Consider the following 15,545-nt stretch of genomic DNA (forward strand, 5'->3'; position numbering starts at 1 on the left):
GAGCCCCAAGAATGGCGAAACCGGTCGTGGGCTGTAGATGAGTTTTCAGCAACCTTGTGAGTAATTTCCTTAGTGGCAAGTGTGTGAAAGATATCGTGAAAAGTCGCCACCTTGGCAACAGCATAGAATGTCACCTCGGCACTCGCCTTTTCGTAATATCTACCTTATTGCGGTAAAACGATAAAAGAAAGTATCGAAATCGCAGATACCTAGCAAGAGTTGGTAAGTCTGACGTGGTTGACTGGGGCGCTACAGCTTAAATTTTTAATTTCCATTCAGACCGATGGAGACAAAATTAATTGGTGGATCACTGTTACCCTGGGAGGATGGACGACGAATTCATTCGCTTGTATATTTTGCCATATTTTTGTAGTAACCGCCCATAAAAAATTCCAGTTGATCGCCAGGGGGCCGTTCTTCCAAAACCTATTCTGCGTCACTACCTCGTTCATGGTCTGCGAGTAAACCTTGGAAAAACAGACCAGGAATCAAAGGAATTAGGAAGGTGGAAAGTGCTGGAGACGTCCACAAGTCACTCCGGTTCATTTACTCAACAGGTCCTAGGAGGCCTCTTGTCAACGAAACCACCATGGACCCTGGTTACTCTCTTATATCCAAACAATAGTGTTTGGATCCCTCTGCAGAATAGTTCAAACATTGGTTCAGTTTGTCCTTTGCCAATTCTCAACCAGAATGTCACCACAGGCTACGAGTGCAAAACGGTTTATGCGGGTGGATTATCTGAAACATCTTCATGTTTGCATTATGGGTAGGTTGCGCGCATCAGACGGTGTCAATAAACTAGACTAGGGCTGTTCATTCGCGCATCGGTCGATTCGATGGCGAAAACATTAGCTATGGTGACTTGGCCATCTGGTACGATTGCAGAGCGATCGTCTGGCTAGGAGAATACTATTTTCCGTGACTCGTTCGGCAATTCTCAAAATGTCACCACAGGCTACGAGTGCAAAACGGTTTATGCGGGTAGATTATCTGAAACATCTTCATGTTTGAATTATGGGTAGGTTGCGCGCATCAGACGGTGTCAATAAACTAGACTAGGGCTGTTCATTCGCGCATCGGTCGATTCGATGGCGAAAACATTAGCTATGGTGACTTGGCCATGTGGTACGATTGCAGAGCGATCGTCTGGCTAGGAGAATACTATTTTCCGTGACTCGTTCGGAGCAATGAAATCCAACTGTAGGGCAGTGTGTGAGTTTTCGATGCAGTCTGCCTTCCAGGATAAAGTCCATGTGACCCTTCATGTAGCTCAATGGGAGGCAAGAAATGGTGGACAAACGGCTTCAGTTTTCTCACAAGTTATCTGACTGAACGACTGGAATTGTGATTATCTAAAAACACTTCCGGTTGAATAGCAATGAGCTTTTTGTCATTCTTTCTTACGAGCCTCCCGCAATGGTTCAAATAAATACACTCTGTGTTTGTGGGATAGTGAAGCCTTTGAATCAGCACTGATTTCATTATCTGTGAAAACAAAGTTCTATTCTGTCAAAAAACCAAGTAAACAAGCAAAATCCCGCGAGACTTACTCGTGCGATATGCCAGATAGTCGATCTTTCCCGCAAGTAGAGTTTCATTAGGATTCCATGATGTTGAGGGTTCTGATCCATTGGAAGGAAGCTCTGCGTAGACGCCAACGATCAACCGCGTCGCTTTTTGGGTTAGTGGTCCGTCTGATTCTAGTGAATAAGGCTCGGTGTATTCATATTGATACCACCAGCGAGTGTATAGAATGGCTTCTGTTATCGATCCGATCACAAGTAGGGCAAGGATGATTGAAGTGAGCGATCTGGTGGACAGAAGAATGGTCGCGTCTATTTTCAATTTCAAGCACAATAACTTAAATTTAGACGACATAGTTGCCATTTGACAATAACCAGACAAATCTGTACCAAGCTGTTTGGACGGGAGTAATCCAGCTTTCCGAAAAATGGAGTAAGGCAAAAGAGATATACCGTCACGTCGACACCTCACATTAAGTATCCCGTATTCCATGTATTCATAAGGCATCAAGTTGTTTTTACGTAACAGGTGGTCTATCGCTTTGTTTTTTTGAAAGTGAGTTAAATCGCTTAAACTCCTAAAAATATAAAAGTTCTTGTACCCATCTTACCGAGACATAGGTAGATGATTAGTTTTGAAGCACCCTTTGAGGTTCTTTTTTGTTGAATGATATCACAGTACTTAGTTGTGAGTTGGCGCTAAGCGCCACTGAGTGTACAACATTCTGTCAGATTGGATCAAACCTCATTCAAATAACTACTGAGGGTATTTGCAGTGCTCCTAATTATAAAGTGTAAAACAAGTGGATAAACTGTTGAACAGACATGAAAATCACTTACTTGTAACAAATGAAGGAAATGGCACTTCCTATAAGATTACTCCAGAGTGATAATATGTAATGAAAGTGAACATTCAGGTCGAGAACGGGAAGTTTATACGAGTCACCTTGTCTCAGGCAGCGTTTGCAAAGCATGCGTTTTCCATATTCTGCTACCAAAAAAATATCATTCTCGCCACTCTGAAATACAACTGCCTTTTTGGTCATATGGGTTGCTTGTGGACTTAGTATGTGATGAGGATCATCCATCCACCTAATATGACCCGTTTGACCTTTGGCTGACAACCCTTCGTTGGGGTAGGTCGACGTAAATACCAGTTACGATATGCAGGCTATCTTAAGCTATGGCCGAAAGGTTGACGCTGAAAGGTCTTTCAAGCCGCGTGTTCAAGTCGTTGCTGATGAGAAACTTTTTCATCGGAGTGCCATGCGATGTGATCTCCGCTATCGCAGGATGAATGGCGCTATGTCAGGTTTAAAAGAGAGCTAATCACACTGCTGACCAGCCACTTGTGGCCAAAAGGCCAAGTATTCAACTGCTGGCCGAAAGGTTGAGGGTCAGAAACCTTCTGAGTTCCGTGGGGTACGCATTGTCGATGATTCCCGCTGGATAAAACAGCTGAACAGTGCTGCTGGGTTTTTCTGCATAGACTGGCTTGGCCGACGGGATAAAATCTCCATCGAACAAATATGACTTGTCAGAAACTTCCATATCCGTACCCAGTAACCTCATAGATATAGCATGCTTATACCCAGGAGCAGTAGGTACTTCGTTGTCATGACAACGAACACCCCTCCATCATCGCCGTCATTCGCGGCAGAATGGATCCCACTATAAACAGTGTACAACATTCAAACTTCCCGGCTTTGGCGGGAACCAGCATGTGAATACATACGATAATCAGGGTCGAAGTTATATTTAGCAAAAACACGTCAATGGCGCAAATGATCGGGTTAATCAAAGACTTGAACTATCTTTTCTGCGTATATCTTTTTGCTAACTTTGGCCTTCACAGCTGGCTAAACGTAAACAATGTATGTACGACCACTGGTTGTTCTGACGTGCTGAAAAATTGTTTATGCAGAACAAACACGTGTCCAAACACGTGACCAGTGCGGTGGTGAAACACAACTGCGTGATTTGTTCAGTGCCGCCCAAGTCCGCAAGATTGCGATGTACACAATGTAGGAGGCTGATGGCATCCAATCATCATAAAAATCACATGAAAGCACTGAGTTCACCTACTGCCCCAAATACTTCTCTTTGAAAGAGGCTCAAGGAATCAGCAGGGTGTCAGTAGTTTCTAAGGTGTGACTAAAAGAAATTCAGCTTAAAAACACAGCAAAAAAGACATTCAGCTTGGTTCCACTTGAGCCTTCCGACAAAACTAAATTGGTATGAAAATGAATGTATTTATCAAAATTTATCCAATTTGAACTCAAGTATAACATAAGCTTGACGGAAACTCGGTGACTGCGCCTACTTGATGGGCCCCAGGAAGGGTGAAACCGGTTGTTGGCTGTCGAAGAGTTTTCAGCAGCTTTATCAGTAGTGCGAGTATCGTACCAGCTGAAACATGAGGTGGCCTAGTGCAGCACCTTTAGCTGCTTAAAAAAATCATAAACGAAAGATTCAGCTGGGTTCCAGATGAGTTTCTGGCCAAAACCAAATTAGTATTCAAATGAATGATAAACTCAACTACTTATTTCTCAAACAGTTGTAATAATGAATCGTGTTATGGTAGTTGACAATCATGTTTTGCTATATCCCAATGATCTTGAGGATTGGTTTGAACGAACAAGTACGGTCCTGATTACATAAACTTAATCAATCTTCCGAAACAGTCAACAGAAGCCGACACTTATTGTGATTTTGCCCCCAAGAAATAGCTTGATTACCTAGACGTGTGGTCTTACCAAATAACATGTGGTCAGATCGCGAAACGCTTAGTAAGTGTTCCTGAGTGGACACTGAGGGGTTGCACCTGTAGTTACGTTCAACAGTTACGAGCTAGTGACCCTAGGGTCACGCGCGTTCCGATGATCAATAAGTGACTTGCTTTAAGCTGCTATGGTCTCAATTGGAAAAATAGACTACACCTATTTCATCTGATGCACAGTGATTTAAAGGGATGAGTCCCATGACGGACCTCGGCCATGCTGTCTGAGTCAACTCAAAAGAGTATTTTTACCATCTAGTTTAACGTAAAAAAAAACTCAAAAGCGAAGCGATTTTCACAGTTTTTATCAGGCTAACAACAGGGACAAATTAATCCCAACGAAAACGGAACAACTGCTGACTCATTGTGTTCAGTACTTTCACAAGCATGACAACCTCGACGTAGTCACGAACCAAATTACCAATCAGGTCATACGAAATCTAATCCAAAAGAGCTGCTAGCTTGGCCTGACGACCTAAGAAAAGTGGGCAGGAAATAACTTGTTATGGAAAGCTGACCAATGAAACGGTGCGCCCAAATTGTGTCCTTTCCTTATTGGTGGTAGAAGAAATACCCAGTTGAATTATACATAAATTTCGGTTCTAGAGGAAGAGTTGTTTTTCTGAATTTTTCTGAAACAATTACAAACTTCTATACCCCTCAACTAATATCCTCGAGGGTTTTTCTAATTAAAGCTTATCCTTGTTAATGAACTGACTATAGAAAGCAATCTTTCACGTCGACCACACTGAGTAATAAATTCAGCAAGTTGCCAAGACAAGCCACGGTACACGCCTAATAAAGTCTGTTATATCACGGAAATAGCTAAATAGCAAAAGTTTACAAGGTGTGTTAGATTAGGTGTGTTAGTTTGAACGATTTTCGCACTACTTTCTGCAAATGGCCGTACTACTATTTCCACGTCCGTTTCAGGGTCATATTTAAATCACTATTTTGTAGAAATAGAGCGATGACATTTCGCGGAGCTTATTTTTGACAAGGCATTGGTCGTTTACTCGGCTAATGATATCACCAGCGCGGCACCCCTTATTGTTTGACACGTAACTTTTCGTTTTGCATCCTGACAATTCTGTGAACTGTTTAGCCTTGAGTAATGTACGTACATCTGAAAATTAATCAGCAGTGGCCAAAACCTGAAGAAGATCTCCCACTTCTGAAGCTTTGATTCAAGTAAGTGTGAGCAGACAGGAGACGAGTCCAGGGACAGTTGCTTTGCTGTCGGAGGATATAGCAACAGATGAAGCTTTTTAGAGAGTCCGGAAGCTTTAAAGTGCGCTTAATGTATTTGTATGACAAATCTAGTCATCCCACTCCATTGCAATTTGAATGCAAATACGTTCAAAAGTTTCCTGTCGTAACACAAGTCGTGAGGTTCCTGAGAACGTCGACAGCTCGCAGCTGGCTTTACCTTTATTGTGGCTCATCAGGTAGGCGTAGTCCTCGAGTTTCAATTAACTGAGTGTTCTACCTGAACCCAAATTGTACGAAATACACCTCTACCTGCACACTTATCAGGCTTTTACGATAGACTCAGCTTTAGCCCAGCTAAATCATAAACAAGAGGTCAGGCATACCTTGTAGAATGTGCTTTCTTCTAGTAAGGACCACCGACGTAACTTCTCTTAAAACTTTTTCCATCCCAAAGTTAATCTCACAAGAGATCACCCGCCAAATGAAGCTTCCAAATGATAATATGGTGTGAAAGTTTGCGCAATAAAACAAAATTTTCGAATGAAACTTGACTAGTATGTTTAGATTACAGTTGGTGTCTGTCAGTGACGTCAGTAAACTTTGGCAGATATACTTTTGAATAGCTCTACAAAGACGGGTTGCACATCAAAGTGCTACCCTGAGGTCACACAATGGCAATGATAATTAAAAGGCTGCCACAAACTGAATATTTAGCAAAGTGGTAGTCAATAAATAGGTTAGATGTTCTCCTGAGGTAATGCAGACATTGTTTTAAAACGCTGTGGAAACTTCACGCATTTTTTGACTGAGTGCCACAGACGTTTTGATAGACATAAAAAAGCAAGGAGCATGTGACACACTGCAGTTCTGCTTGGCCTCTTTGGTAGACCCCTTCCAGAAACAATAACCCCAACAACTACTAACGATTTCTTGCAGAAGACGTTGATCACATTCATCACTTAGGCTTCCACCCACCTCTCAATCTCAGCCATGAAACTCTATACACGAGTGATAACACTCGTTTGTTTAACGTCCATTGAGGTGTGAGTTATGAAAAATATAAGCTTACTTAATCACAAGAATATGCATTACGCTAAAATAACATAAGAAGCCCGGCACTTTGTGTAATATAAGCGATAAGACGACCACACTTGCCGAAGTTAACACTGTGATTGTTGGTTAGCTTAATCTCATAGATTACATCCTTCCATCCGTAGGACAGAGGGCGGGATGGCTCTGTGGTTAGAGCACGACCAGAAGGCTTGTGGTTCGAACCCGACCAACGCCTCTCGACTGTCCCTGTCTAGGCTTAGGAAACCTGGCAGTATCCCAGGACTCGTGCAACCTTCGGGTTTCAAGGTAGGTAGCCGCCAAAAGGGTGTTACAGCTGAACAATTATCCTATCTTATTATCTCATCCGTGAGACAAAAAAATAAATTCTTTGTTATGTGTGTTGACAACATGTCTCGGATCTATCTCTTATCGGAAAGCGTTCAAAATGACCTGGTACCTTTACGAAAAAGACGGAATAATGTTAAAAGTTTACGCCGAAAGGGAGGAGAAGGGGAATTTTGGTTAGAATGAGCTCCTGAAATAACTCGCTCAAGTGTATTGTCAGGTATTTTCAAGCAGCTACGATAAACATATGTTTCCATCCGTGTGAGGATGCACGGTAGTTTGGAAAAGGTTTTCGTTTCGGTGACGTTATTTCAATTTGCTTTTTGATTTTGCAGATAATGCAAACAATTTGATGTGTTTTACAATGAATAGCATGGGTTACTGTGTTACTTTGAGGTTTTCTGAGTAAAAAACATATGAGATGCCTTCCAACACCCCAATGAGTCTACGTTTTGCCAAGAAATTCACTGGGATAATTTGCATACTATACCAGTGCAGCATGCTCATTTGAGGAATATCACAAACAAAAGTTTCAGCTGGAATCCAGTTGAGCCTCACGCTGACAATAATTTGCTGTCCAGAGCATTGCACTTCGCCGGTTGCGCCGGTCAAAAAGAAAGTGTGCAAACGGAAACTAATGTGGTGCGTCTACCTTAATGAACGCCAAGAAGGGCAAAACCGGCATGAGTTAGTAATGAATTTGTGGGTAGTGTATTATGCCAAGAGGCTATGATGATATTTAATTCCTTCTAGTGAGATACATAAAGACAAGTGATTACATTATTAGAGTTCCTTATAGTCTGAGGGGTCGCAATCTCCAGAACCCCAGTCTTTCATTTCAGGCCATAAAGTTCCCATTAAAAACCCTTTACTGTTAAACTCCACAAGTTTTCAAATTGGAATAATCGTGCTTCCAACTGAGGAACACTGTAACATTTGGTTACCAAAACTCTTTCGAACGTACGTTCAGTGCCACAGAAATACAGATTCGGAAAAAATACTAGTATGTAAAATGTTTGGCCGGATGACCAATTCCGATTCTTCATCCGTCGTCTATAGGTAGGTGAATTTCACAACCTATGAAAGCTAAAAACATCCTTATCTTCCAACGGAAAAACTTTCTTGCAAAAAATGCACACAACTTTGCGTCGCAGGACCAGCAATTCATGGGTTTGTGGGTTTTTAGAGTGACTTGATAAGCCTTTATTGTGGTTGACCTCAAGTAAAAAGTGGTTTGCTGTTTACTCTGCTCGACTGAACTCCATTAAATGTCCACTGACTACACAGTTGAACGTGTTGGCATTTCAACTTCAAGCTATCATTGAAGTTCAACCTTGGAGCTCTGTTCAGAAGTCATCGTTTATGTATCATTTGATAAAGTTTAAGCGCTATGTTCTAGTGTACACCATCTGTAACAAGGATGACCCATGTATAACACCTAATTTGACTTGGAAGTCACTTCTTCAACGGTGGACATGACGACTACACAGAACATCCCCTTACAGTGTCTCAAGATACTTGGTTATCTAATTCAACACCTAAGGGATTCGCACAAAAAAATCACCAGTAAAATATGCTATAATATAGCAAATTCTCTGGGTAATATTATTTTCAAATGGTAAATAACAACACAACCTTGAGGGCACGCCTATCATTTATAATCCCGCAGTGTATCTGAAACGTCTGAGATTTTATAGTGTTGCAGAGTTTTGCTTCCACCGAGTATATCCGAAATTCGCCTTTTGTTCCTGATTTAAAAGCTCAAAGATGCGCGCCCTCTAATTTCTCAACTAAAGGTTTTGCGTCGCGGGCTTTCAGTTGGGTGATCCTCTAAAAGAAGCGTCAACAATTTTACACCAAAGCTGGAATTGAGTCTTCTTTTAAATTATGCTGTCGACTTAAAGCAATGTGACTTCCTGTAACTTAGGTGACAGCCAACTAGAGGAAACGTTTCAGGCATTTCAAGTTCCTAGTAACGGCTAAATCGGAGCGAAACAACGTTGGTTTTCTGTGTGCAAGATATCTAAATCTCTTTACAGAGCAAAACAAAATGAAATAAGAATTTACCTTAGTGCAATTTCAGCTTTTGGGTTTGACCAGATACCAGACCCCTTCATTACAATCACGTTTAAGTACGTCGTTTAGAACAACGGGCGATGACAATGACTTCCTGGACAAAAGGAGTGCACTTTCTGGGTGATTCTTCAAATATATTGATGATGTTTTGAATTGATACTTCCAAAAAATGGCATATCAATATAGATACAAATAAAGTCTACAATCATTATTTTCACACAAAAAAATTGGGTAATTGGTTAAATTATGAATGCTTAGGTTGCTCAATCAGATTTGAATAGGAACAGCAGTTAGCGAATATACACACATTTGCAAACTAATTTGGTTCTTTCGAAAGACTCACCTGGAACCCAGCAGAATCTCTTGTTTATGGTGTTCTCAGGCAACCAAATGTGCTGCACAAGGCCGCCTCATGTTTCAGTCGCTACGATATTTGAGATATCGCGATACCTGAGAACATCACAAACGAGAGATCCAGGTGATTCTGTCGAAAGAACCAAATTAGTTTGCAAATGTGTGCATATTTGCCAATTTCTTACAATCTAGTTTCAAGTAGGGCATAGGGTTGATGGAAACCCGGGGACTGCCCCTACCTGATGAGCCCAAGGAAGGGCGAAACCGGTCATGGGCTGTTGATGAATTTTCAGCAACCTTATGAGTAGTGCATTACAAAGAACAGCCGTTAGTTGCTCAAGTGTGGACGTTTCTAGCGGACCTAGTGCTGCCGTTGTTTCTAGCAACCTACCAAAGTTTCATGAAACAGGATAAAAGAAAATATACTAATTTGGTGTATGGATACTAACAAAACGCTACAATCCTCTTGTGATATACAGGCCACATTCCAGCTCAGGATCAACCGTCTTAATATTTTTCGGCCTAGTAGCAGTCTTCTGCGCAGAAAAGCATAACCTATTCCCTATACATAAATTGAAAATATCTTACGCCATTTACTCGTAATTTCCAGGACCACCTGTGAATTAATTTACGAACTTACGTTGCATTCGTTACTTGTGCAAACAAACAGTATGATTCACAATGCCCGTTATCAAATCGTCCTACGAGAACGGTTACAGTATGGAAGTTGCCCCTTGCTTCAAGGGCTGCGAAACTCATGAAAAAATGAGCTGAGCAAAGACCGTGGCACTACCTGATAATTTGTAATTTGCTCGTTAATACCTAAGGCAATTACATTCCACCCCTGTATAAGCAAGCTCGAGACTGTTCGAGACGAACAAACCCAGCAGTAGGTATTGGACACCATTTTAAGCGAATGTTTAAGGTTTTGATTCGAGGACTGGACTTAGATGAATCAAGTACTATGTGAGCACAGTTTATCAATGATATTTGGATCTATGATAGTCAAGAACCACAGCTTTAACGCCAAGGATGATGAGCACAATCCAGAGTTTTTCGTTGCGTGATGGACTGTGCCGCATGAGATGATGTCCGATCCAGCCAAATCACCTTGGTTGATGATTGCAAATGATTCAAAGACATTGCAGGCGGTCGGTGGGTTTAGCATCATCAAGACATTTAGTTTGTCTGCCAATAAGATAACTAGCTAAGTATTTCAGTTAACTGGAAGGAAACAGTAGCCTTTTTGGCGGTTTGTGGAAGCGCTGATGAGAGATCTGGATGTATGAACTAGTAGTGACCCGATCACACCATACATTTAGCTGCTTAAGAACACGATGTGTTATGGAAAACAAGGCTTACTTGTACAAGAGAACCTAATGAATTTCTGAGGTAGTTGATGTCATCCTCCATAGGATCGCTTCAAAAACAAGGGGCGGTTGTTCTTGTGTGCTAAAAATGGGCAACACTCCATTGAATTCGATAAAAAAGCTAGCTATTAAGGTGTTAGTGTGTCTATGCAGTTCTATTCACATGTAAAATAATAGACTTGTATACTCCATAAAATGCTAATTAACGCCGATAGATCCGGCTTTAACCTCTTAAATTGTTTGGTTTTGGCCTTATTCCAGTTTGTTTTCTCAGCTTGGCAAAATTACCCAATCCAACGGCCCAGCACAATAATTTTAAGATTTCGGTCGTAAATTCAGAAAACGAATGGATTAAAAGGAGAATCATCTAACATTTAGTCGCAGTTCATAAAATTCCTTTAAACAAGCTGTGGTGGCATCACAGTGGCAGTTGACATAGAAGGTAATATATAGAGCTTCATGTGTCCGGGATAATGGACCAGTCTTAAGGTTTCTCAGCCTGAAATTTCGATAGTTGCTCGTGCGCGCTGCTCCATTTAAAACTTTGCTTTGACGTTTCACAGCAGTTGGTATATAGCTGTTTTACTCCTGCTCCTGTGGACTCAGCACTAACTGTGTTTCCATTTAATTAGCCATATCTATCGTTATTCAGAATCTACAAGGTGGCGCTGCTCCAAAACCGTATGGTTACATTTTTGCAAACATGAATCACATAGTCAACTGAACTGCTCCGTCGCCTGGTGTAAAAAGGGTCAACCTTTCAATTGTTTGAAAAGATCGTTTCATGTACCATTCTGCATTACCTGTCTACATTTGAACTTTTAAGTCATGTGCTTTTTCACGAATTTTGATTTCTATCAAAATAAACTTACTGCGCATGCGTAAAGAATGCTGAATGCATCCACAACCAACTGCGCCCACCTCATGCAATATATCATTTTTGGGGCTTAGATCTAAGCACATGGTTTAGTTTATATAGATGCAAGGTCAGTAATCACAGCTCTCTTAGCTATCACCAGAAGAACTAATATCATCCAACCTCAATAAGAGATTAAATTAGACTAACAGTTCATTGCGAGTCTGTGTCCATCACTGTGTCTAAATAGAACTTTGTCGTTGGCAGCTGACTCCAGTGGGTTAAGAGTCAATCAGTTACATGACAAAGACAACACAGACTATAAAAATAAGACTCACTATTGAAGGCATCCAAAACCTGCAGCGGCCTTCTAAATTTCGACCCGAGAATTTTATAACGAGTGGCTGATTAGATGCGGCTACTGGCGGGGCTAGAATGACCGCCGTCACCAATGATTCACGCTTTAGTTAATCCATCACACCTAAATATCCTCTGCGACACTTTGTGTTATGCGACCTTCTCACTTTTGAAGCCGGCCGATAACAGATGACTAATATAACTGATCAACAAGGCACCAGGTTACCCGGAGCTATCATTTAAAACACACAAACAAGCGTTTATCGTAGTGTTGTGAAAATCCTGTTAACAAGTAACCAAGCCCATAATGGCACTCAAAAGTAAGTAACTTGTCATGCGCAGTAAACAAGTGTTTCCGCCATATTTAAAGGCAAGTTTCAAGAACCAGTTTCGGTTTTTCTACAACACGTGTTGTAAACTTACCCTAATCTTCGTCAACATCCAGTGACGACCGGTCGTTTGTGATAAGTGATTGCGCAAAGGCATGCACTTTTGATACTACTTTAAGCTACAGGCTCTAGCTTCCTTGCAACGGTAATATCATGCGAAATCAGGGACACTCTCTCATCTCCGCTCCGTTTTTCAACCTCACGGTGTTATTTTGCGTCTTTTTTTAAATGGGTCGGGTTACCATCCTTTCAGCATTCACATTTTATTGTTCACTTTTACAGAGTTATCTTAATATCAGTGGTTTAGGCACCAGAGAGAGCCTAAGCAAACCTAATCTAATGTCAATCTCCCCAATACTAGCCTGTACTGCAAATTAAACGAACTCAGCATATTGTGTTTCAGCCAATCACTGGTTAATTTCCAACGTAAAATTTGATAGTTCTGCAACTTACATGGCTATCCAGTACCATTCGTCACGATCCAGCTCCGAAGGATACAAGTGACAGATGCTCAGAGGCTCAAAAGCTACCACCGATGGATGTCCTGAAGGCAAATTTAGAAGCGTGACAATTGATTTAGGGTAATTTCAGCCTTACGGAGACTGAATATGTCAATCACGTCCGCGAGACCACAAGATGAAGGCACGCACACTCCAACATTCACACCAAAGGGCTGAAGTAATTGGAGTATTTTCGAATAAGCGTACCACAATTCGACTCTCTGGTGTTCCATATGGATAGAATAGAGAACAGTAGCGTCCTTGGAAGGATACGTTTTGAGAATTCCGGTAGAGCTGCAAGCAGAGCTCATAGCTCCCTGGCCAGATCACTGCACCACCCGTAACACCTGGTTGTGGCTTTCCAGCAGCATCTGTCCCTAAAATAATAGAGTGTTTGCGTTTTTTACGCAATATTGCGGACATACACGCGATCGCCCATTTTTCCAGCTTCACCAAGCCACGCATGATTGTTTTCATGTCTCTGGCACACGAATTGTTTCTCGCTATGTCAGTCACCCTCAGTGTGGATGTCCAAAACATCCCATAATCTGCGTTCAGAAGTATAAGCAATTGATCATCCAAAAGCATCTCATCTAAAGCTTCGCGAAATTCTAATAGCTGCTTCGCGGAAAGTCTTGCAAATGTTGATGAGTGATTTAGCTGTCTTGTCACGACCTGACTCATCAGTAACAAGAATGCATAATACGTAAGCATTGCCTCCACTCATACAATTAGGTCACTTGATTCGGTGCACGAGTTCCGTGCATTCAGTTGATCCATTTAAACAATGGAGACAAGGTCAGGCTACCAGTTCGTTGGTACGCGGGATTGTAGTGGATAACGGGTGCACGAGTCCGTGCATTCAGTTGATCCATTTAAACAATGGAGACAAGGTCAGGCTACCAGTTCGTTGGTACGCGGGATTGTAGTGGATAACGCTAGCAAATACCAGTTCAAAGTAGTTAAATCAAGTGAGTAAAATTAGACGAGATGATACAACTCACAGTTCGTCGGTACAGTTAGTTATTACCACCACAATAAATCCAAATCAATCTCCTTCCTAGAATCTTCCTTAATGTAGTCCTAGATACTTTCTATCCCGTCGTAGTCTGAAAGGTAGATCACCGCTCGTTAATTCACTGACAGCGTAACTCGACACAGCAAGAAGGGAACACGCTTTTCACGAAGTACAGAATTTGTATTGTGTGTATGCATCCATATTTCTTTTGCTTTCATTTAAACAAAAGTTATTCGGTATGAAGAGAAGAGGTATAAGCTGAGATTTAGTGAGAGATAGAAAGTGGTACAATTTGAGTAACGATAAGTTACAAAGAAAGTGCTAATGTACAATGGGCAGAAGGATCACCATAGAACTCCCCCCTAGAGCGTTGCATAAACCAAATAAACGCTCGACAAGCAACGCTATGAAGATATGTAATTGTGCAGCTTTGCTGGCCACGTTAGTTTTCTACCAGAACGAGTATGAACAACTGGCTGTAAGTTATCCGGCTTTTGAGCTGCTATGTCGTTCGTGTTAAGCGGAGGCGTAGATAAGCGTTGTGATTTGCTGATAGGACAGTATACGTTGGGATCAACGTGCGCTACTTTTAGTCGATCGACGCTGATAGTATCTTGAACACCTCCTTTGTCGATGACGAAATATTTAGGTCGGCGCGAAATAACGCGGTATGGGCCGACGTACGGTGGCTGTAACGGTTTCTTCACCTGCTCAACCCTAACGAAAACGAAGTCACAATATATTAGCACTGGGTAGATTTGTGATGCATGAGTATGTAAACGCGTTGGTTGAGCTCTAAAATGCTTCACAAAGGAGCGTAAACGATTAACATACATTGCTGGGTCTATTCTTACTGCTTCCTTTTGCTCAGCAACAAACTCACCAGGGAGTCGGAGCCGTAAACCATTTCGGCGGTCAAAAAGCCTAAATCTTCTTTCACTGCAGATCGGATCCCCAAAAGTACGAGCGGGAGATAATCTGTCCAATTTTGAGGATTACCGTGAGCAATCAATGCTGCCTTCAGCTGCCGATGGAAACGCTCGACTAAACCGTTGGCACACGGGTGGTAAGCGGTAGTGTGGGTGTGCGTCGAGCCAAGGAGATGGCTAGGGTCTCGAAAGAGTGAAGACTGGAACTGTGGACCGCGATCCGTAGTGATTGTTGTTGGTACTCCGTAATGGGCAATCCATGACTCGAGAAAAGCTTGAGCCACGGTTTCGGAGTGCGTGTCTTTGATCGGGACGGAGATAGGCCAGCGTGTAAAACGATCAATGCATGTGAAAACATACGAAAAATTGTGTGGCGGAGGCCACGGGCCAACAAGGTCTATGTGAACATGGCTAAACCGACTATCAGGACTGGAAAAATAACCGAGAGGAGTAACAGTATGTCGATGGACTTTGGTCTTCTGACTCGCAATACATTCATGAGCCCACCTAGTGATGTCCCTATTCATATTAGGCCACACGAACCTATCGCTGATAAGCTTCCGAGTAGCTCGAATACCTGGATGCGACAAATTATGTAACTGATTGAAAATCACCCAACAGAGCGAAGCCAGGTATAATGGTCTGGGAGAACCTGTGGAGACGTCGCACGTGACACTTTCGGTCGAATTGGATATAGGGAGTTGTTGTAGCTTTAGCGGCGGAAAAGAAGACTGCACAAGTTCAGTATCACTCTTTTGATGTACATCCAGCTCAGATAAGG

At 41.9% G+C, this 15,545-nt stretch overlaps 1 protein-coding gene across 1 annotated transcript in view; it reads right to left on the reverse strand.

The window, feature by feature from the left end:
* The window catches only part of T265_06950 (hypothetical protein), a gene marked incomplete at both ends in the record, with an annotated part of 51,547 nt that extends 38,016 nt beyond the window's left edge, over positions 1 to 13,531 (reverse strand). Inside the window, 4 exons of the mRNA XM_009172353.1 lie at positions 1,554 to 1,813; positions 12,771 to 12,861; positions 12,915 to 12,990; positions 13,025 to 13,531. Coding sequence (XP_009170617.1) covers positions 1,554 to 1,813; positions 12,771 to 12,861; positions 12,915 to 12,990; positions 13,025 to 13,531 — 934 coding nt within the window. The remainder of the gene's footprint in view (positions 1 to 1,553; positions 1,814 to 12,770; positions 12,862 to 12,914; positions 12,991 to 13,024) is intronic.
* Positions 13,532 to 15,545: the final 2,014 nt, after the last annotated feature.

The sequence above is a fragment of the Opisthorchis viverrini genome, assembly GCF_000715545.1.
Source record: "Opisthorchis viverrini unplaced genomic scaffold opera_v5_152, whole genome shotgun sequence".
In the NCBI taxonomy this organism is placed as follows: domain Eukaryota; kingdom Metazoa; phylum Platyhelminthes; class Trematoda; order Opisthorchiida; family Opisthorchiidae; genus Opisthorchis; species Opisthorchis viverrini.